Genomic DNA, 21863 nt, shown 5'->3' with positions numbered 1-21863 from the left:
ATGACCGAATAAAAATCTGCTTTCCAAGATTCAGCAATTCTTTCTAGTAAAAATATGAACAATAGCAGGAAGAAAAGTTTAACACTCTATCTAAACCTAAATTGAATTCTTTTGTATGGCTACAATTATTTCATAATTCATTTTTTCCTCACATTCTTGTGATGAGTTTGCCGTGAAGACACAGTGGAATTTGTAGTGCAGGTGGTGCTGAGACTTTTCCTCTCTCAAAATTCTGGTAGTCGCTGTTGGCAGGGAGACTGTGTGTCCCATTGCTGCCCTGAGACTTGAAAAGAGGGATGAGGCATGGTTAACTGCACATTTGTGCAGCACAAATATGCATCAGTTTTGTTTCTTCTTACAATTTGAAAACTGAATTTTCAAACTGTAAAGCTGAATTTTGAATCTTCTTAGTGTTGTGTTTGAGTCTTCCAAGCGTGTGCAGTCAGGCATGGTTGGGCAGAGACTTCAGTAACATGCTTCTTATCACCCAATTAATCGTGCACGTATTTCATTTGCAGCTGCTGATATCAAATTGTAGACTGCTTCTCTGGATTTTGCCATCTGTTTGGGAAGCCTGTTTGAGTTACATACCAAGGCTCAGCTAATCTCCTGTAAAAATCCTTCTACTACCTTCAGCATTTCAGGACTGGAAAATATACTTTGCTTTCAGCATTTTAAGACTGCAAATAATACTTTCCTTCAGATTTCTAAAAATTTTGTGCTTGTCCACTCAGGAGCTAAAAGAGGAACATTCCACCGTGCCTTTTTTTTGTGTGTGTTTTTTTATTCCTAATAACTCTATTGTGGTAGGCAGGTCAGTAATATGATTTCTATGTCCTTTAGAAGTATTGAACTCCTTGTGTGCTATTAAAAACCCAGGAAATGATGTATGACGTGGCACATGGAATAAAAAAAAAAATCTGCTGAAGTTTGGGTTACTTCATTTTTCTGCCTTTTCCATTTTCTGACTACTTCTGCTATATTTATTTCAAGGAACAATAATTACAGTAGAGATCTCATAGTAAAGATTGCAGTCAGCTGCAAAAATGCAAAATGTTCTTGAGAATTGTGCAGTAAACCTATTGAAAGGTTCTGATGTCTGCCTTTATGATGTTTCTCTCATAGTTTTGCAAAACTTTTAATCTCTTCCTCAGACATACACACTTTAAAAGAATGGGAAATGCTATTGGAAGAAAGTACCGACTATTGGTTTAGAAAAATTGCAATGATGACATTTAAAAGTAGATCCTGTTTACCAGTGTATATAACCTGTCTCCACTGGACATCTCCCATCTTTTCTCCTTCTTCCCTTGAGCAGCAAACATTTAAATAAATAGCTGACTATGTCTGCTGTAGAGAAGCCGGCACAGGAATATTTTTGTTCCTCTCTCCAAGTGGGCTTTATGTAGAATATTTTAATGTCTTCCTGGAACTGCTGGAGAGAGTTCACCAAAGGGCCATGAAGATGAGGGAGCTGGAACATCATCCTTATTAGCCTGCAGAAGGGAGGGCGTCTCCCTTATGAGTTCTTTCATCTTGGCAGAAGAAAAGCCTAAAGCGGGATCTTATCAATGCTTATAAATATCTAAAGGATGGGAGTCAAATGGACAGGGCCAGGCTCTTTTTAGTGGTGCCCAGCGACAGGATAATGGAACACAGGAAGTTCCATGTGAATTTAAAGAGAAACTTCTTCACTGTGAGAGTGATGGAGCACTGAAAAAGGATGCCTGGAAAGCTTGTGGAATCTCCTCCTGTGGAGGTATTCAAAACCCATTTGGATGCCTTCCTGTGCAATCTGCTGTAGGGAACTGCTTTAGCAGGGGTTTGGTCTCAATGATCTCTAGAGGGTCCTTTCCATTCCCTACCATACTGTGCTCCTGTGAAATTTAAAATGTATTATTTCCAGTTCTATCTTGAAAAAAATTGAGTAGCTTCTGTTATATGTCTTTCTTAGTAACAAGCATTCCTATCAAGATAAACTTTTTTTTTTTTTTTTTAAGCATCAAATGTTTGAGATAAATTTGAACTTGATTTCTTCTGGAGCAAAAAGCTACAGAATGCTGTTCTGCAATTGGTTAGCAGATAATTTTGTTAGAGACAAGTGAAGAAGAGGGTCCTACATGTGGCCATGCAGCAGCTGGCTTTTTCCACTTGAAAACTGAGTATCTCACTGCCTTGTTAGAACTAGCTATTAATTCCCTGGGAATTTCTCTTTCAACTTCGTGAGAGGCTAAAGTTCCCCCAGATATCTCTGACTTTTATTGTAGCTATTGAAGTGTGGGATAATTGGCACATAGATACATTTTCCAATGACTAACTTAGCTTTCTTTCATGTTTGGTATATGTTATTAAAACACTTACTTCTGATAATTTCTTTTAGATTTTAGAACGTTTTTTAAATGCCTTTTATTTTTTAAGAAAACTATGTAATTTTGGAATAGGCTACAAATGCTGACCCTACATTGGTACAATGCAGGTGATGGCTGTGTTCAGCACCTACTGTTTGACAGTATAAAACTCATTAATTAAGAAATGATATTTAGAAAACTGTGATTTTAACCAACAGCACCAGGGTGATTTTGTAGTAATATCTTCTGCAACTGCTGATTGTTGATCTTATTTTCTTTACAGCTCTCTTTCTGATGTTATTTCTACTACTTCTCAAAGCATGTTTTAACCTTTTGTTGCTCTCTTTCCTTCTGATCACAGACTTTTCACACAGAATTGTATCTTGCTTAATTGCATTAAAAATGTGACATTTCTTAAATGGTTTAAAATCCATGCAAAGTAGAATGCAAAAGAATTCATGCATTCCTGTTATACTACATTACTGCAAAAAAAAAAAAAAAAAAAAAAAAAAGGCAATGTTTTAAATCTGAGACCAAATCAGCAACTAAAACAGCCAGTTGGAAGGAATTTCTGGGATATGTTTGATTCAGCATAATATCTGTGAGCCCAATTCATGGATTGGGATCTAATTATTCTAAATACTTTGGAATAAAAGATGGTCTCCCTTTGTATCTTACTGAGAGGTCTTAAATGATTTTACAGGAAGGAATACACAGGAGTACAAGAGCAATTAGTCAGCTTTCAGTTGCTGTGTGTTGCTTAGTTCAGCTACATTGTGCCACAGATGCATAAACCTCATGTAGGCACCTGCTGTGACTCCCCGGACCATGAGGTGGTGAGGAAGAGTGGAAAATCTTGCTCAGGATCAGGGAAAGAATCATTAAGTGTGACTTGATTCACCCAGAGTTACTAGCTTCAGCTCAGTGCTGGAATTGGCTTACTTAAACTTCCAGTAGAGAAAGTTCTGCATTCCTGAAAAAATATTTCCCACCTCTTAGGTTCTCGGGGATTTGCTAGTTTAGATATGCTGTTAGATGACCAGAAAATAGATTCAATTATCAGTGGTGTAATTACTGTTAAGTATTGATGCTTTTTCATTATTCTTTTTTGCATTTTAGAAGTACCATAAAAAAGGGGAGAGATTTAAGAGGAATTCAAGGTTAGTCTGGTAACCAAATGGATACTTGTGCTGAGTCCCTTAAGCAGGAAAAGCAGCATGGGAGAAGACATGAAAATGCTTGCCTGCAAACATGGCAAGCTGCTAAAAGAACGAGGACGTGGCAACCTAACATTAGATAAGGAATAAATGGACTATAGTTAGTCTGTGCATATCATTGAGAACAAGTGTGAATTTTTTGTTTAATGTAGTAAAAGCTAAAGCATCTTAGTCCAAAGGTAGGAGTTTTTTGGCTTAAGGAAATAATCACTGGCAGCAGCATACACACTGTGGCAGGCAGGAAGATGAATAAGGTTACTGTGTAATGTGCAAGTCAGAAGAAAGATGGAAAATTTTGGGGTCAGGTATTAGGGTAACTTTAAGAAAAATGAGGCAGTGATTGGATTGATGTAGTTATACTGAAGAAATAAAACGTGACTCTTCCCTTCAGGAAAAGAAAGTTATATTGTGAACTAAATAGCTAAAACAATTTGAGTCAGAGGTGTTGTTGCTGCTCTTCTATTCATATCATTCTGGTTGTGTTGAGTTACTTGAGTAAAATTGCTTAGAAATTCCTCTAGTTTGTACTTGTAATGAAATTAGCACTACTGCTATGTTTTCTGTGTTTATGTATGCACATTTATTAATGTAAGAGATGCTCTGCTGTGTGTCTCTAACTTAAGGTATAGGTCCCCAAATAGAAAGGGTTCTGTAGTAATGATTATTATATTGCTATTATCAATGTATCAGTAATTTTCCTATTTGACTGAAACTTTTTTTCTTAATTTCATCACATGTAGATTTTTTAGTAGAAGAAAAACTAGGAAGTCCAAAGGGGAATTCTGCCTTCTTCCTTGCCTTCCCCTACCCCTACCCCAAAGCTCCATCATGTAATTTTGTTCCAATGTGTTTGATCTTTATGGATGGAAGCATGTGGAAGGGTGACTTGGGTGCAGTGTCACTGACAATACACTTCAAAAGATCTGTTCTGCCACAGTTCATCAAATAGCAGTCTGTACTGCAATTTTTCCATTTTTTCTTCCAACTTAAACACCTGCATCATTCCATTTAGCATTTAAGTTGTGAGAATATTAGGAGTACGAAATGTGTTACTAATTGGCTAACTATCATCTATGCTGCCTACATAATGTTTGTTCTTCCTTGTGAAGTGTATGCCTCACATAGTCAAACTTCTGTTCCATTTATTTCAGAATGAACACCTGTGTAACAGTGAGCCAAACCTTGTCCACAGTATTTAGTTACATGACATTTTTTCCTCTGAAGGGAGACCCGTGACAGATCAGTGTGCATGACAGATAGCATTCAGTGAATGAGGCAGCTGCTTAATTTTTGTCATTGCTGTTCATTGCACAGTCCTTCTGAAACCCTGCATGTCACAAATTCTTCCATTAATAAAAACTGCATACTTATCCTGGAAGTTCTTTTTGTCATAATTCAAGTGACACAAATCTAAATTAACTTGCTGGAATATATTAACCCCATTTATTGGATGAGGAACTGAGATCTTTCTGGCCTCCCCAGATCAGGAAGGAAATCTACATTAGAACAAATAATTGCAATTTATGAGCAGTCCAGACCAGTTTATTCACTTCAAATCTGCTGATTATTTTAAATCACATTTTAATCGGCATAATCAAGCTATCCCTTGCCACACAGATCCTGGACGCAAACTAATTTCACATGCTTTGTAGACTGTGAAAAGAGTAAGATGAGAATCCTGAAGACGTTATATCTGATCACATAATCTAATTGGGTTAATCCTGTACAGCACTCAGACTGTCAGACTTGACTATAAGATCTTATTTCTAACATTTTCTTTGTATTTTTTGGGGAGGATGAAGTGGTAGGGTTGAAACTTGACTGAAGGACATATAGGTATAGGACTATAACAAATAATAAAGTAACAGCAATAAATAATACAGTTTGTGATTTTTTTTTTTCTCTTTATGTGAGCCTTTAATATACTCTTCCAAAACTCCATGAGTTAGATGGCCACCAAAATGACTTCGTAGACTTAAGGAGATGGTACAATTCTAATAAATATATAATTAATGGTTAATATTCTTGTTAAGAAAATGGTTTCTATAGTAACTGCTGCAGATTGTCACTTCCTCTGGCTTTTGGAATACTACCAAAACAAATGTAACACGGATGATGTGAGGGACAAATCCTATGAAAGCTGCAATAAATCCCTGCTAGCAGTATGCTTTATTTGGTGTCAAAGTGAATGAACAAAGCAGTTCAATAACCATAGATGCTGTTTAAAGACTAGTTTTCCCTACTATTTATTCTATCTAAAGCTCCGCATGCATTTGCTCTTTTCCTTCCAGCTGGAGACTAGCAAAGGCACGCAAAATGTTTAGGCATACTTAAGGATTTAAGTTGAAATGTGATTGTGTGTCTGTTCATTGATCTTAAAAACTCTACGAAGAGATTCACTGTGTGTAATTTTTCACTAATAGAGAGAGGGTCAACATGGGCAAATGTGTGTTGCTTAAATTTCAAAACAAAGCTTATGTGAGTTTTAAAGGGTCTGCTCCTCTTATTTTATGTTAGCCATGTGTTGCTTCTCCGGTACATGGTGAAAGGAGATTTCTCTTTATCTTATTAAAGTGTGTATTTGCAAGTGAAATGGACAATTTCAGTGGCTATATATTTTGTTTCGATGTATGTCTGCATCTGTTTTTGTTTTCCACTTGAACTGAGACTGTCCCCGACAAGCTCATTGTCAAATGAGAGCTGAAACTTTTTTAAGGGGAGGGGAAAATGCTTCAGAGGAAAGAGATCTTTCTTTTTAGCAGCCACTCTGGTATTAATCTGAGAGAAAAAGAACTTTTTTTTTTTTTTTGCAGGTTTATGGATATGTATGCAGCATGTCCATACTTGGGGATGTTATAGAAACTTCCTTGCTATATTTCTTTCCAGATGGATGAGATCAAAGGCAAAGATAGAGTGATTCTGGCTCTGGAGAAAGACCTTGGCATTCAGGCAGGACATACACAGAAACTCCTCCTTCAGAAAGAAGCTTTGGATGAGCAGCTTGTCCAAGTGAAGGAGGCAGAGCGGTACCACAGCAGCCCCAAGAGAGAACTTCCTGCGGGAGTGGGGGACATCACCGAGTTGATGGGAAGCCCGGTAAGAAAATCCTGTCTCCTTTAAATGACCAGCACAGGGCAACTGCTGCCTGTGTATTCACATTGATTTTGTGGTTACTTATAAAACACTAGAAGGCCTGATTCACGATAAATGGTCTTGAACTGCATGTAGCGTTTTGCTCGTGAGTGAGAAAATCCTTGGACCTCTTCAGTTTCAAAGAATGTTGAAAAATAGGCGAACACAGAACTTTTAGATCTTACATGATGAGCTTCAACCATGAACTTACTTGTTATCTGTGATTAAAAACAGCCATTCTTTGTCTAGAACCTCTCTTTTTCTAGAGTTAGTTATTTCATAATTTTAGAAATTATATACCATCCTTTTCCAAAACTGTTCCAAGTGCTTTTATCCTATGTAATGCGCACTAGATTTTTTCTAGATAATGGTTGATAATGGTTATAAGTCAAGCTAGAATTTACAAGTCATGAATGAATTATTTATATCTAGCTTTTTCAAAAATATTGTTAACTCTTTACATACATCTGTCAAGTAGACCCATTTCAGGTAAGGTATCATGTAGAATTTACACAGGATGTTGCTGTTTAGTCTTTCAGTTAATTAAAATAAGTTTTCCAAACACTGATGTAAGAGTCTACTTTAGATTTATACAACCTACTTGCTAAACCATGATATTACATTTATGGATTGTCTTTTTAAAGATAATTTTATATATCTATATGTCTTTGATGCAAAGGAGCAGCATTTGGATGAACGAGATGTGAGGAGATTTCAGTTGAAAATCGCTGAACTGAATGCTATGATAAGGAAGCTGGAAGACAGAAATACTCTCTTAGCAGATGAAAGAAATGAACTGGTAAATTAATTAGTAATAACACAGATGGTGACTGGGAGGACATTTTTTATGGTAAATGAATTAATGCTGAAAAGTCAGTGTTATAAATAATTTACAAGTTAGACCTGGTTGGACACAATCAATTATACATAAAGATAAGAGATTTTTCTATGGATATTTACTTTGTCACCATAGACAGGGATGGAATCTCTTTTGTTTCAGAGAAATAAAGCTTTGTATATTTATTTTGGGGTCATTGTAACTGGATTGACTGTTAGTTTGCCTGTGGCACTGTCTAATGATGTTGTGTAAAACATGCATAATCCACGCCCTTAAATTACTGTATTAATCTTTGTAATAGACAAATTCAACAATAGTTTTGCGACATGCTTATGCTAACTGACAGTTAAAAAGTGTTTTTGTTCTGGAGATGTGAAACCTGCCATCTTTCTCAAGGGAAGTCTCTTAAGTAGGTGAAAGTATCCTAGGAGAATGATAGTAACTTATTAAAGAAAGGATATGAATTTTAAGAATGAATTCTATTAGCCTGCACTGCTACTTAATTGATTGTAATGAGATTAATGGGAAAACTCCCATGGACTGTGAAACTAAGTTTTAACAATAAACATTTTTATATGTGTCCTGTTATAATGCAATATTCCTAATGGCACTAGAAAGGATTTTTCATTTTAAGTAGAATTAAGTAGAATTTTTCCTTCACGCAACCTGTGTTTCTGATTCAAAAGTAATGCTATTATGTATGGTGAGGGCACAATTTCTTTCCAGTTGTTTGAGTGCAGCATTGTCCTGTTCTTGCTCTCTTTGTCAGACTTAGTTTTTCATATTGAGATCAGAGGGATTTATTTTTTGATAAAGGGACTTAATTTAGTTGTGATAACTTGATGATTATCAAAACTAATTTTTGAAACATTCTTGTCTGAAGTCTTGGCTGAATCTAGATTAGTGAAGTTAATTGAACCATAATATAGTAACACTGGATGACTTGAGAGCATAATTGTATATTTTAAAAAAACAACATAAAAGAAACAACTCCCCCCTCCACAAACAACTATGTAAGAGCATACTTTTTAACCTGGATACTGTTAGTGATTTTCACTACTTTGCCTAGATGCTGAGTAGTGTGCTTCTTCTTTTTTCTTTTCTTTTTTTTTTTTTTTTTTTTTTGTTTGTTTCTTTTTCTTTTACCAGTACAGTTGCTTTCCTCTACTCTGTACTTACAAGAACATCATGCTTTCTTTCAAGGTTGCATTATTAAAGACAAGATAATTCAGCTTCCTAATCCTTTCTGTGGACATAAGTCAGTCAAAACATCCCTGAAGAATGCTAAAGTACTGCAACATCTTTACTGCAGTGTCCCTCTAAATGGAAGGCATGTATGACTCAGTCAAAAGCTCTTCTTGGTGCTTGACTTTGAGGTTTCAGAAACATAGTTCGGAATTTTGTCGTATTTTGAGACAATACTACATAAAACTAGTGATATCAATAAGCTCCTGTGATTAAGCACTGTGTGAAAAAGAAGATTTAAACAAAGAAAACAACTCAAGGACTAATGAAACAAAAGTGGTGAAATACTGAATACACACAAGTACGGGAAAGAGCAATAATTTGTTTCATTCAGTTGTCTAATATATTAAGACCACAAGAGCAAAACTGAACAGCTTGGAAATGTCAGCAGAATGCTGAGATTTAATCTGTGCCCTCTGGCTGCCTCTTGTATTGCCCTAATTACATGCTAGGCATAGGTTTTTCAAAGCAGGAAGTGTTTACTAAAGGGTAGTTAAATTGGTGAAAGATGATGACCCTATATATATATTGGCTCACAAGAAACTTACAACAAGATTAGTTTATCAAGAAATCACTTTTACAAATCTTCATAAATGTATTGTAAGAAGCAAAATCCAAGGATCAGAGCTATTTCTTATTTACTTGGACTCCCGTAGTTCTTAGTACAGAAGTCTGTATCAGATGCTACTTAAGAAAAGAACTAAACTTTCTAATGAATGGAAAGGGCAAGAGAAAACTCAGACATCTATTCTTTCCTAAAACTATATACTAAAGCACAGCTTAGCTTCTTCCTTTGTCATTTGCAGCTGAAACGTTCTCGGGAGACAGAAAGTCAGCTAAAGCCTTTGGTTGAAAAAAATAAGAGGATGAGCAAAAAAAATGATGATATGATGCAGTGCATCCAGAGAATGGAAGAAAAAATAAAAAATCTATCAAGGGAAAATGTAGAATTGGTAAGTAATAATTTCTGATGTCTGGTTATAGGAGAACTCAGTTACTTGGAGGTAGAAATGCTTGTGAGGCTTTTTTTTTTCTGATAAGCATTTCAGAGTCTCAACAATAGGATGATATAATTGTCTAAGTCAGTCAATGCACTTGAATATTCACATTCTAAGTACAGAGTGGTATTCCTTTATGTCATTGAGTTGTATCAGTTTGCCCTCATTAAGGAAAAGGATCATGATTAGATAAAGATATATTTGGATACTGTAAATGTACAACTAAAAATCAGCTTTACAAAAACAATGTTGGTTTTTTTTCCCTGATTAAAGGACAAAACGGACTTCAAGTATATGTGCCAAAGTCTCTGCTGCTATAGAATGTCAGGCTGCTTGTGCTGACTTTTTTCCAGACTATGTCCTTTGATTCTGTTCTAAAATGTTTTATGTGATGTACTAACACTAAGGCATACGGAATATATATTTAGCTGGTGAAAGAAGCCTTATGCTGTAGTGGAATATGCTCTGATGGATCTGAAGAATTATAGGTTGCTACATCATGCACCAGAATTCTCTTATCTTTATGGAAAGATAATTTAAACATTCTTTGTGTTTAATAACAGATTTTATTTTAACTTTTGTAGAAAGAGAAATTATCTGCACAACCAGTGTTGAAGAGGCACACATCTTTAAATGATCTTAGCAGCACACGAGATGAACAAGAAATTGAATTTCTTCGACTGCAAGTCAAAGAAAAGCAGCATGTTATTGATGATCTCACAGTGGTAATACTTCTCATGTCTGGTACACTCATGTATGCATATATATTAGTAGGCAAGCTGAAGACTGGAGAGCAATATTTTAATTCCAGTTGTAATGACATAAAAGTAATCTTTGGCATTGAACTGTTCTTGTTATTTCCTACATATTGAATGAATTTCTTTGCAGTGTGTATGTGTTTATCAATTATGGACTGCTTATGGAAAGAGGTGCATCAGTCCATTCACTTTACTTACAAAAATGAACGTCAGCAACTGAGGAACCTGGAGGAAAGGACACATTCCAGAACTTAATAACTGAAACATGTTGGGTATAGATCCTGCTGTAAACCCAACCACTCATTTGACCTAGAATTTCTCCTAAAACAAGGGAACATACAGAACAACATTAATTCCACCTAGCTGAACTGCCCACACTCTGTTTTTATAGCAAATAGAAATACACTTGATTCATTTAACGAAAGGTAGCATATTTTATTTTATTATGATTGCACAGCTGCTACCCTCTGACTGTGAAAACTACTTAAGAGTATGCTCATAGATGCTTGCACTGCTTGGGACTCATTTCAGCTGCATTAGAGGTGCTTAGTGCTATTTTGGACACTGGGACACACCATTCTGGTACTGGTGGCAGAAATTATGTACCATCTCTAAGAGACGTGCATCTGGAGCAGCATCTGGAACTCAGACTGTTCTATGGCATCTAAAATAGCACTATGAAAGCTACATAATGATGAAACAAATTTGAGCCCTTTCTATCTAAATAAGAGATTAAACAATCAGAACACTCAAAATAGAAAATAAAACAGAAAATAAAAATAAAAGATAAAAATTTTAAAAAATATGATGTGTTATTACTTGATCTGGAACTCTATTCCTGGCAGTTCACCTCAGATTTTGACCAAGGATTTCTCTCTGTAATCTTGCCAAAGACATCTGTGTGCATTGCCCAATGTTGCAGTTTATGAGCAGTGGGATGTTATCCAGACACCAATGCTGATTCACAGAGAGATGCTTCTTTACCTTCAAAATACAACTCTACCAACAGGGACTATCTCATTAAATTAAATTCCCAATGTATGCAGATATAACCTCACCTATATTTCACTGTGAAGTGGATGTGACTCAGTAATTTGAGGAAATATATTGAACCTAACTTTGGTCAACTAATATTAACTATATTTAGTGTGAAAATAAGATTAATAAGCATTGCAAGATATGGTCTCATATTTGGTTACTTCGTATCCTATGTACAGATGTCATTTCGCTGCAGAAATAAGTGAAATTGTAAGCTAGTGTACTGCTTTGCTTGTCAGTACAAACTAATTGATGTTTTGCCTTCAATATGAATGCAGGGTGCTCTGCAGTGCCATTGTGCTTTTTAGCTATATTTTCTGGTTCAGTTCCCACCGCAGGAAAAATACAGATGAATCATAAAGAATGACCCACATGTCACATACCTGATTAACACAAAAGTCATCATCTTAACCACAGCTGAGTACAATATGATACACAATAAAAGAAAGATAGTCAACAGCAATAAGGCTGTCTGAATTGATTTACATTGTCAGTTCCAGAGTATCTTTGATGCTGTTGAAGACTTACCAACTTGAGTTCTCCCATAACCATGGTTTCTTGGCCAGTTCTTAAAAGGAAAACTGTCAGAATAAACTCAGATGCTTACAAAACACACAAGTGATTCAGCAGATAGTTTTTCTTTAATTGGTGTTATTATAGTTCTGGTGACTTGAAGTAATATTACGACAGAAAGTAGATTAAGAAGTCTTACACATGATCAGAAACAGGAAAAATCAGGGTATTTAGGAAGTGTTTGTTTAATTCTGAGGAGGTGGAAGAGGAAAGAGAAGGAAAAAGAGAAAGAATATCTCATTTCTCCAATAATTTGAACAGCAGCCTGGGATGCAGGAGACCTGTTGTTAAAGCAGGGACTGTGCCTTAACTCACTCTGGGAAGCAAACACTGTTTTTCTACATCTTCTAAAATGTAGCTGTGTGTTTACAGCTTTACCTTAATACATTATATTTTCCTATACTGTGAGATATCTTCAGTCTACCTTGACAGTCATTACTTTTCCATATTTTGAAAGCCATGTGTGTATTAAAGGTGCTATAAAAATTTCTGGATTATTTCCTTTTTCCCAAAACTTCTTTATTGGAACAACGTCGTTATAAAATGAATTATTTTATTTTGATTTCTACTTGGAGCTTCTCATTCAGTTTCTGAACTGAATATATAATGAATAACCATGAATAGGAAAATATACTGTGAGCAATGACTGCTAGAGATGAACTTGCAGCTGCTATTATTCTTTTAAAAGTAGAAACATTGCAAAGATGTAAAACTAGATAGATCACCTGCTGTCACCTTCCCTTCCCCCTCTCCACATTCTCTGCATTTCTTACATTCATTTTGAATTTTTAAATTCAAGGCAACATTCTTGTTCATGAATGTTTGTAAACCCAGTATTTTTCATAACATAGTAAAGTATGGTATCGTTCCATGGCCATGTTAGAAACTAGATGCAGGCTAAGGCCTAATTTCTCTTGATGAGAAAATGCCTTTGCATTTGAGAATTTTGCCAATGTATTCCTATAAATTACACATAACACTGTATCTGGCTGAGATTCATTTTTGCCTACCAAATGCATCTTCAGGACGATTGAACGTTGAAGCGCGAAAGATAATGCCGTTTCTATAGTGAGCCTTTTGGTGAAAGCATCAAAGGAACTGCCAGAAATTTGTGCCCAATATTTAGCAAAGCCTTTTCTTGCCAACTTCCAATCAAGTGTGTAAAGTGTGTGGCTGAATGTTTATTTGCTAAAGGGATATAACTGCAGTACAGTGTGGTGTGACACCAACATGGTGTAGTCTGAGAGAATAAAGACACTGTGTTGGTTTTACCTCAGCTTTCAAGAAACTTGTTAAATTTCTTTGTGTTAAACCTATCTATCTCTCTCTATATATACTTCAGAAGAAATCTACACCAAAATGTTATCTTTTCATTTAGGAAAGGGAACGACTGTTGCGATCTAAAAAGCAGAAGAAGAAAATTCTGAAACCTCAAAAGGTGAGCAAACCTTCATTTTCTGCGCGTTCTGGTTGTTGTGAATAGCAGATATTTCAAATACTACCCAAAATTAGAGCTGTATTTAAATTAATGGTAAAATTTCATATAACTCTCCTGTTTTCTCTTGTTTATTAACTTTTTCCTATGGATAATGGAGGAGCTCTAAGATTTGAACTGTGTTTAAGATTGTTTTCAAAGCATAAAAAAGCACATTTTTAGCCACATGTTCAAGTGGCGTGAAGCCTACATGATATAACAATTTGGAGCATGTGAGGGGAGGAGAATAGGATAGGAGGGAGAAAATGGAAGTGAAGAGTGGAGAGGTTATTATCAGGTATATGACAGTATAAGATGCATGCTTTTGTAAATGAATATTACACTAGTTGTCAGTGTTCAGCATCGTATACTTCTGATGACCTCCAGGTGGTGCATTTTTATAGCTCTGTGTTCTATGTATTCTGAAAGAATTATCCCTTCCTGTTCTCTGTGTTGGTGATAATTCTTCAAGTGATACTTCTAATAGTGATGTGTCTTTGCCACACAAAGAAAGAAAAATTCAGATATGATGATAAATCTTGCATATCTTCTACTTTTACATAATGTAAGGCTGATAGAGGCCGAATGTGTTTATAGTAAGCTGAACTATTTTTGCTTGTTGTACTGTACCCAGAAGTTTGTCTGTTGTGAACAATTTTAAAATAGGACTTTATGCATATGATGGGTTGCTCCGAAAGTAATGCCTCCCATCTTCTTATGTTGGCCCAAAATGTCAGAGGAGATGGTGGTATGGCAGTAGAGGGTGGACCTTCCTACCAATATTCCATTACATTTTGTTGCCATGTGACAGATGGCAGCAGAGGGGCAGTCTGACAAAATGGTGCTTGATACAGAAGTGTGGATGAAGCAAAGGTGTGAAACTGAATTCTTCCACAAGGATAAATTTATTATGTGTCATTGAATATTATGTGTGATTTGGTAATGATGGCTGCTTTTATGTGAAGGCAGAACTACATAATTTTGAAGGGCATTAAAGTAAGCTAGGCAGAGCTAATCTGTCATTATATCTTAGTATCAAATATGTAAGTAAGTTTGCTCTTCTGCTGTACAGTTTAAGATCAAATTGTTATTCCTCTCTTTCTGATTCTCCATAGAAATATACTGAGTTACAGCTGGAGTTGAGATTTTAACAGAAATAAAAATAATAAATCTTCAAAACCTATAAAAGCCACCACCAGTGAAAAACCCAGCCCTTCTCCCTCTCTACCATCCAAAACCCCCTAATGTCCAACTATCTTCTTTCACTTTGTTCATCAAGGCTATTGCCAAATAATAATATACTTGTAGATGCATTTTAACATTCCATACCTTGTTTTTTTAATCACTGTTATAAGCCAAAGACATTTTTTTTGTTATATTTTTATTATATAGGGGCAGTATAGCTTGAATCTACATAGTCAACTGCATTGATAAGCTTTAAAATTTAAAGCATTTAAAATCTTCTCAAAGATCTTCTGCAAAATGTGCTTTGTTTTAGTTGTGCCTGAATAGGTTTTTAGTTTAGCAGGAATTTCAAAAGTTAGCTCAGGTCAGGAATTTCTCTTTTTTTTTCCTTGCAGATCACATTTCATGAAGGGAGAATGAAAATGGTTTGAGAGTCTAGTTAGGTGCTAAATCAAGAAAGATAAATCAAAATCCTCGAGGCTATGTAAATCTCCTGCTCTTTTTTACTTACTAAATCTATGTAGAACAGATTACTCACCCAGATGTCCCGTGAGGATCGTATCATCTCAATTTTTACAGCCTGTCTCAGTAATTGAATTGAAAATTGTAAAATTCATCAGATCAAATGCTATGTCAGAAGTCACTAACAGTGGTGAGATATAGACATCTCACTCTGAGTTTACCTTGCAGAGCAGTAATGTTTTGATTGTTCTCTCTGGAAGCAGGTACCTAAACAAGCCATGTGAGTTTTGTCTTGAAAATATCTACTTCTCTCAAATGATTATAAATGCAGTCTAGGATGAATTACTTTCTATAGAGACACGAACAGTGAAAGTGTACTTCAGTCTTTGATCCGTGTGAGATTTTTATATCCTAAGATGATAACCTATATATAGCAGTAGAAGAAGTTATGACTGTATCTGTCTTGCCAACCTCTCAGAAGGAGAAATTACTGATGTAAATTCTTGGCTTTGCTTTTCTAAGATTTGTTAAATGTGAAATTATCATTAGCACCAATGAATTACCAGGTTTGGCTATTGGAGTTGGATCTGTTTCCAGAGCTGTGACTCTCCTTGATAATGTGGAAAAGGAAATAACTGATGACAATTAGGTTTCATGACTCTGGTCAGATAAGCTTATATTAGAATGTATAGAAGGTTCATTTTTTTCTTCTAATAACCAGGAACTAAGTGCACAGGTGGGATACTATGAAGGTGACGATGCACTGGGACAAGCTGCCCATAGAATCTGTGGATACCCCATTCCTGCAGGTGATTAAAGCCAGGTTGGATGAGACTTTTTGCAATCTGGTCTGGTGGTTGGCAACCCTGCCCATGGCAGGGTATTGAAACTGGATTGTCTTTAAGCTTCCTTCCAACCCAAGCCACTCCATGATTCCACGATTCTCTTTTACTCCTGTACTGTTGCAGTTTTTCCTGAAAGGGTACTCCTAAAATCTAGCTTCCTTAATTTTCATGATACTCTGATCAGATAATGTCCAGTATGTGGACGTTTCTATTACAAGTATTTTCCTAACAGCTATTCCTGCTAGGTAGAACAAAATCCATGGCATAACTTTGTTGGTCTGATTTGTGTGAATAATCTGTTGAGGCTAATCCAACAGCCTTCTAGCCCTATTGTGTCTAAGTAATGTTTGTTCAGCTGCAAAGCTTTTGGAAGTACTAAGGATTTAAATATTTCGTTTTACAATTAGATAATCTATGTTATTTCTGGAGTACCATAATTGCACTAGGTTACTGTTGCTAGCGTAGTTTTAACTGAGATCTCTTGCAATTACCAAGGGACAAAGGTGTCCATAGGAGAGCATTGGCAACCAGCTCAGGTGCCCCTGAGGAAAGGAGCAGCACAGTGGGATGGGACTTTACAATCTCTGTTGATTGTGAGGTGTTTAGAGGAGTGAGTAATATAATGACTGTGGATATTCAAGTACTGTAGGGTATTTTTCTCTGAAGGAAAGCCTAAGAAAATGGAGATTTATTTATTTTTTTTAGTTAATGTGTCACTTGTTAGGAGAAAGACGTACAAGGTGTGAATCTTCTTTTCCTTCACTTTTCAAGGTGTTTTCTTTGCCTCCCACAGCCCTGTTCTGGAATTGATATAACCAAGGAAATCTGGAAAGTATTGTTTTTTGTTTTTTTGTTTTGAACCCAAAGAATGGAATTCTATGATTCCATGATTGATGATGTTTCTTTGGAAACAGCAGGTCTCTACAGACCTGATCTTTTACTTAAACTGTAAAAAATAAACTGCATTTGCAATAGGAGAAAGCCTGAACACTGGTGTGATGGAGTTCATATTTCTTGTTTTATATTTTTCTTTTTTCATCTGTCTCTGTGCTTTGGTGTGCCTGTATTTTTCTGGCTGCCAAGAATTGACATATAAGCATGAAGGTAAGAAGTTACTGATTAGTTCCTCTGATTGAATTGGAGGGAAATTCATCCTGATAATTTTCATCATGTTAGATTAATTTATTGAAAAACTGGATATTAGACCATGAAGTGAAACTGCTGTAGGAACCAGAAATCAGATTACCATTAAAAATGTGAGGGTATCTTAAAATATGCATACTATACATTCTATGTCTTGCTCTGTAACATTCTAAACTTTTATATTTACTAGTACTGTGCTCCATTAGGAGCCTTAATATTTGAGTTACAAAGGCCTAATGCATAATTTTACTTCAAAATTATGTGAAGGAATTGATATAAATTCACATTAAAAATACTTTCTATCAAATATGTGACAGTAGTCAGAGGAAATTAGAATTCAAATCAGAATTTTTCAGCAACTGATTTGACTTTTCCCAGTTATGATTTAGAAGTAACAATTGAATACACATATCAATATAAGAGCAGTATTTGTTGAGAACTTTCCTGCTTCTTAAGAAAAGTCTGAAAAAATCTTCAATGAAAACCATGTAGTATTGTACATGTGCACATATTCTTTTCAAGAGCCATTGTGATTCAACTCTTAAGTTATACATGGAATCTCCCTAGAAAGCAGTGTGACAGGGAAGTGTTAACCTTAAATGCCTCTGGCAGTTCTGCTGGGCTCACAGCATTAGGATTGCAGTGCTTCCTATAGGACTAACAGAGCAGTAACGGGCCATTATAGGGTTTTAATACAACAGCTACACTCCTTTTCCTGTGACTATACCCAACAGTAATGCTAGTGTGTTAGTAGCTTATAAAAATAAGATTGGTTTCTGAAGACTGTTCTAAAGCTTTAGGCCACCTGTATAGAATCAGGTTAATATGTATGTCTGTGGATGGGTATACAGATTTGGAGATGTGACTTCTTTTTGAGTGCATAGCATCCTTTCTGGAGCTTTTGGTAAAATCAGTTAGTTTATAAGTCAGTTTGAATTATATTTTTAATTATTATATAGTAGTCTCATCTGAAGGAAAGCAATTGCTTAGGACATGCCCTTGAGACTGACTTCAGTAGTGTGAGTGGGATCAGCAGTATGTGAAACAATTATAGAGCTGTTTAGCTAACAAATGATGAGAGCTAGAACTGGTAGACCACGGTTGAGATGGACCACGGAGGACCAGAGCTGCAGGCTGTAAGCGCAGTGTGTGTGTAAATGCAGGCACCAATGTATTCCTCCCAGCTTACTTCTAGGTTACATCCCACCCTCAGCAAGTTTGCTGATGATACGAAGTTGGGAGGATTGGCTGACACGCCTGAAGGCTGTGCTGCCATTCAGCGAGACCTGGACAGGCTGGAGAGCTGGGCAGTAAGAAACCGGATGAGGTTCAACACAAGCAAGTGTAGGGTCTTACACCTAGGGAGGAATAATTGCATGCACCAATACAGGCTGGGGGATGAGCTGCTGGAGAGGAGCTCTGCAGAGAGGGACCTGGGCGTCCTGGTGGACGACAGGTTGGCCATGAGCCAGCAGTGTGCCCTCGTGGCCAAAAAGGCCAATGGCATTCTGGGGTGCATTAAGAAGAGCGTGTCCAGCAGGTCGAGGGAGGTGATCCTCCCCCTCTACTCTGCCCTGGTAAGGCCTCATCTGGAGTACTGTGTCCAGTTCTGGGCTCCCCAGTACAAAAAAGACAGGGATCTCTTGGAAAGAGTCCAGCGGAGGGCCACAAAGATGGTGAAGGGCCTGGAGCATCTCCCCTATGAAGAAAGGCTAAGTAAACTGGGTCTGTTTAGCCTTGAGAAAAGAAGACTGAGAGGGGACCTGATCCAGGTTTATAAATATCTGAGGTGTGGCGGCCATAGTGGTGAGGCCAGTCTCTTTTCAGTGGTACGTGGAGACAGGACGAGGGGAAACGGACATAAGCTGCAGCATAGGAAGTTTCGCACGAATGTGCGTAAGAACTTCTTGACGGTGAGGGTGACGGAGCACTGGAACAGGCTGCCCAGGGAGGTTGTGGAGTCTCCTTCTCTGGAGATATTCAAGTCTCGCCTGGACGCCTACCTGTGCGACCTGGTGTAGGGAACCTGCTTTGGCAGGGGGGTTGGTCTCGATGATCTCTAGAGGTCCCTTCCAACCCCTACAATTCTGTGATTCTGTGATTCTGTGTGATCTGAATAGATACTGCAGTCCTCCACTGTGAATCCTGCGAATCAGATCTTTATGACTTTGGAAATAAGTACTTATGTTTGTGATAAAGCATTACTTTACTGACAATTTCCCATTACTATTTGGAGTTTTGCCTAAGCAAACAATGATGGAAAAGGTAACTAATTCAATGGAACAAGAGTTTATGCAGGGGCTGTTTTTCCTCCTGAATGGTCAGAGAAGACCTTGACTGCTGTTTACTGGGTCATTGAGGTTTTCTAACTGTTTCGCTAATAACTGAGGAAAACTAACTTTTCAGAGGCATGTTGTGGAGACGTTTTTTGGATTTGATGAAGAATCCTTAGACTCAGAAACATCATCTGTAACTTCATATAACACAGATAAAACAGACAGGACACCAGCAACACCAGAGGAAGATTTGGAAGATGTAAGTAGCAGATGATTTGTTCTTAACTTCTACTAAAATTGGCAAAAAGTATAAGAGCAACCATTTCTTCAGCCATTGTGCCACAAGAACAAAAAGATTTTTGTGTGAAAGTTTTGGCAGAGAATTGTTTTGTTTTTTTTCAAGTCCAGTTTTAAACCCCACAGTCATTGTAATAAAATAAGATTCTGCCTGCTAGATTTGGTTGATACTGAGCTGATAAACAAAGCATGTTGCTTTGCCAAAACTAGACTTTAGTTTGCCTTTTGACTTTATAATTTCACTGTTTTTATACAGCCATGATTTTTTTTTTCTGTTTTCAAAATACTGAGAGCTTTTACAGTTCATTAAGGCTTAAGTGATTATAGGGAGTAAATATCTACTGTCATGTTTTGTCTGAGCTCTGTGACACGCTGCAGTTGGCCTGCTTCAGAAGATTGAAGAGCTGAGGACAAAGCGTGAATTAAATACTCTTTCATCTGTCTATCCTGTTTGCTAACTTATGACTTGCATTATTCACTTGTAACAGGCTTCCTACTTTTCTAGCTTTAATGTCTAGTAATATTTTAATCTCTTTTCCTTGTAGCCTGACTTCCACAAGCAAAAATTAATTAAAGGACTTTTCTTGCCCTCAGCGGTATAGAAAAGATCTTGAAATTGTTGATGTCAGTTTTTCAAAATTCTAAGCAACTTTAGACATTAATATTACTTAAAAAAAGAAAAAGGATCTTAATGCTATTGAGATGAAACTGCTGTGGTAGTGTGCTTGTGCTGGTAAAGTGCTTTATTCTGGTGTGGTAGAGACAAAGAGTAATGGAGTGATGGACTGCATGACAAGTAGGATTTAGGCACTGGAGTTGATTAAGAAAAGTGATGAACACAACTGTTTCCTGTAATGGTTTCTCAGTCAGTTTCTTGAAATTTCTATGTATTACTGCTTTATATAGCAGCTGACACTGTCCTGCAATTTTAAGGTAAATGCAGCTGCTGAGCTCTGCATTTCTCATTCATTTTTAAACTATCTTTCCTTTCACTTATATCATTTTTCTTAAAGCTTTCTTGAAGTTTGAGACTCAGAAGAGTTGTGTTGCTTGTTGTGTCTCTATATATACAAAAATATTATATGCATTTATTGTTACGTATACGAAAACACCCGTTTTTCCTCTTCACTAAGAGCACACCTAAAGAAGAAGCTGAACTAAGATTCTGCCAGCTAACAAGAGAATATCAAGCTTTGCAAAGAGCATACGCACTGCTTCAAGAACAAGTTGGTGGAACCCTGGATGCAGAGAGAGAAGCAAGGGTAATTATTTTAATTGCAATTTCTTTTAGCTCTGAAATATTTGAAAAAGCTGAAAAAATTTTGCGTAGCAGGATATGTGGCATTATTACAGCCACTGTTAAATTATGATTTCAGAGGCACTGATGTACTTGAAAATTGTGAGACCATTGCATATTGCCTCTGCCTTCATGGGAAGGAAGGTGATGATATGAATATTTTTGTTATAGCTTTTTAAAATTATCTTTTACAAAATGATTGCTCCTTCTTGTTAATGACATTTTTGAGGAGTTGAAGGTTTTCAGAAGGTAGCTTTTTGCATGGTTAATTTTGCAAGGCACACTGTTCTGGTGTGATGAATATTTCCTTCTACTTTTGAATGAGGCTTAAGGTAAAAAACAAGGACCTGAAGATGCAGAAGGAAGTCCTTATGGAAATTTTTGAACTGCTTAGGTAAAAAAGTAGCTGAAGTTGGATAGGAAGAATAATGTAGTAGCTCAAGGATCCTCAGTTACTGAGAACCTCCAGAGATCTTGCCTTTTGCACATCTTTTGTTTATTTACTTGTATGATTCAGTCCCTTTTAGGACATCTCTGAACATGGTGGGTAGATGCTTTAGGAATTGTGTAGAAAGAGGAAAATGCAGTGGTGTATGCAATTAAAGGGTAAATGCATTATTTTGGGTCAATATGCTTTATTTTCATATAGCTCTTGAAATTAGCTGTTAGGAGCTTATTCAGTGCTTACTGCAATTCTGTCTTGCACTTTTTTCCTTCTGTCTTCCACTTTTTTTCAT

General features: G+C 36.5%; 2 protein-coding genes across 7 annotated transcripts in view; both read left to right on the top strand.

The window, feature by feature from the left end:
• JAKMIP1 (janus kinase and microtubule interacting protein 1) overlaps window positions 1-21863 on the top strand; it is a 126459-nt gene that overhangs the window by 69323 nt on the left and 35273 nt on the right. For 4 of the 6 annotated variants that reach the window (XM_085223496.1, XM_085223500.1, XM_085223495.1 and 1 more), the window contains exons 5-11: window positions 6452-6661; window positions 7377-7496; window positions 9587-9733; window positions 10363-10503; window positions 13526-13585; window positions 19663-19791; window positions 20963-21091. In XM_085223496.1, the coding sequence (XP_085079622.1) occupies window positions 6452-6661; window positions 7377-7496; window positions 9587-9733; window positions 10363-10503; window positions 13526-13585; window positions 19663-19791; window positions 20963-21091 (936 nt within the window). The remainder of the gene's footprint in view (window positions 1-6451; window positions 6662-7376; window positions 7497-9586; window positions 9734-10362; window positions 10504-13525; window positions 13586-19662; window positions 19792-20962; window positions 21092-21863) is intronic. The other 2 variants (XM_085223499.1, XM_085223501.1) reach the window with 2 other exon arrangements.
• LOC146544529 (uncharacterized) lies at window positions 15747-19350 on the top strand. Its single transcript, XM_085223502.1, has one exon. It carries the CDS (start codon window positions 17112-17114, stop codon window positions 17247-17249), a length of 138 nt encoding a protein of 45 aa, XP_085079628.1. The 5' UTR covers window positions 15747-17111; the 3' UTR covers window positions 17250-19350.

The sequence above is a fragment of the Meleagris gallopavo genome, chromosome 4 (assembly GCF_905368555.1).
Source record: "Meleagris gallopavo chromosome 4, MGAL_WU_HG_1.1, whole genome shotgun sequence".
NCBI lineage: Eukaryota > Metazoa > Chordata > Aves > Galliformes > Phasianidae > Meleagris > Meleagris gallopavo.
This window is presented reverse-complemented; position numbering and strand designations above follow the sequence as displayed.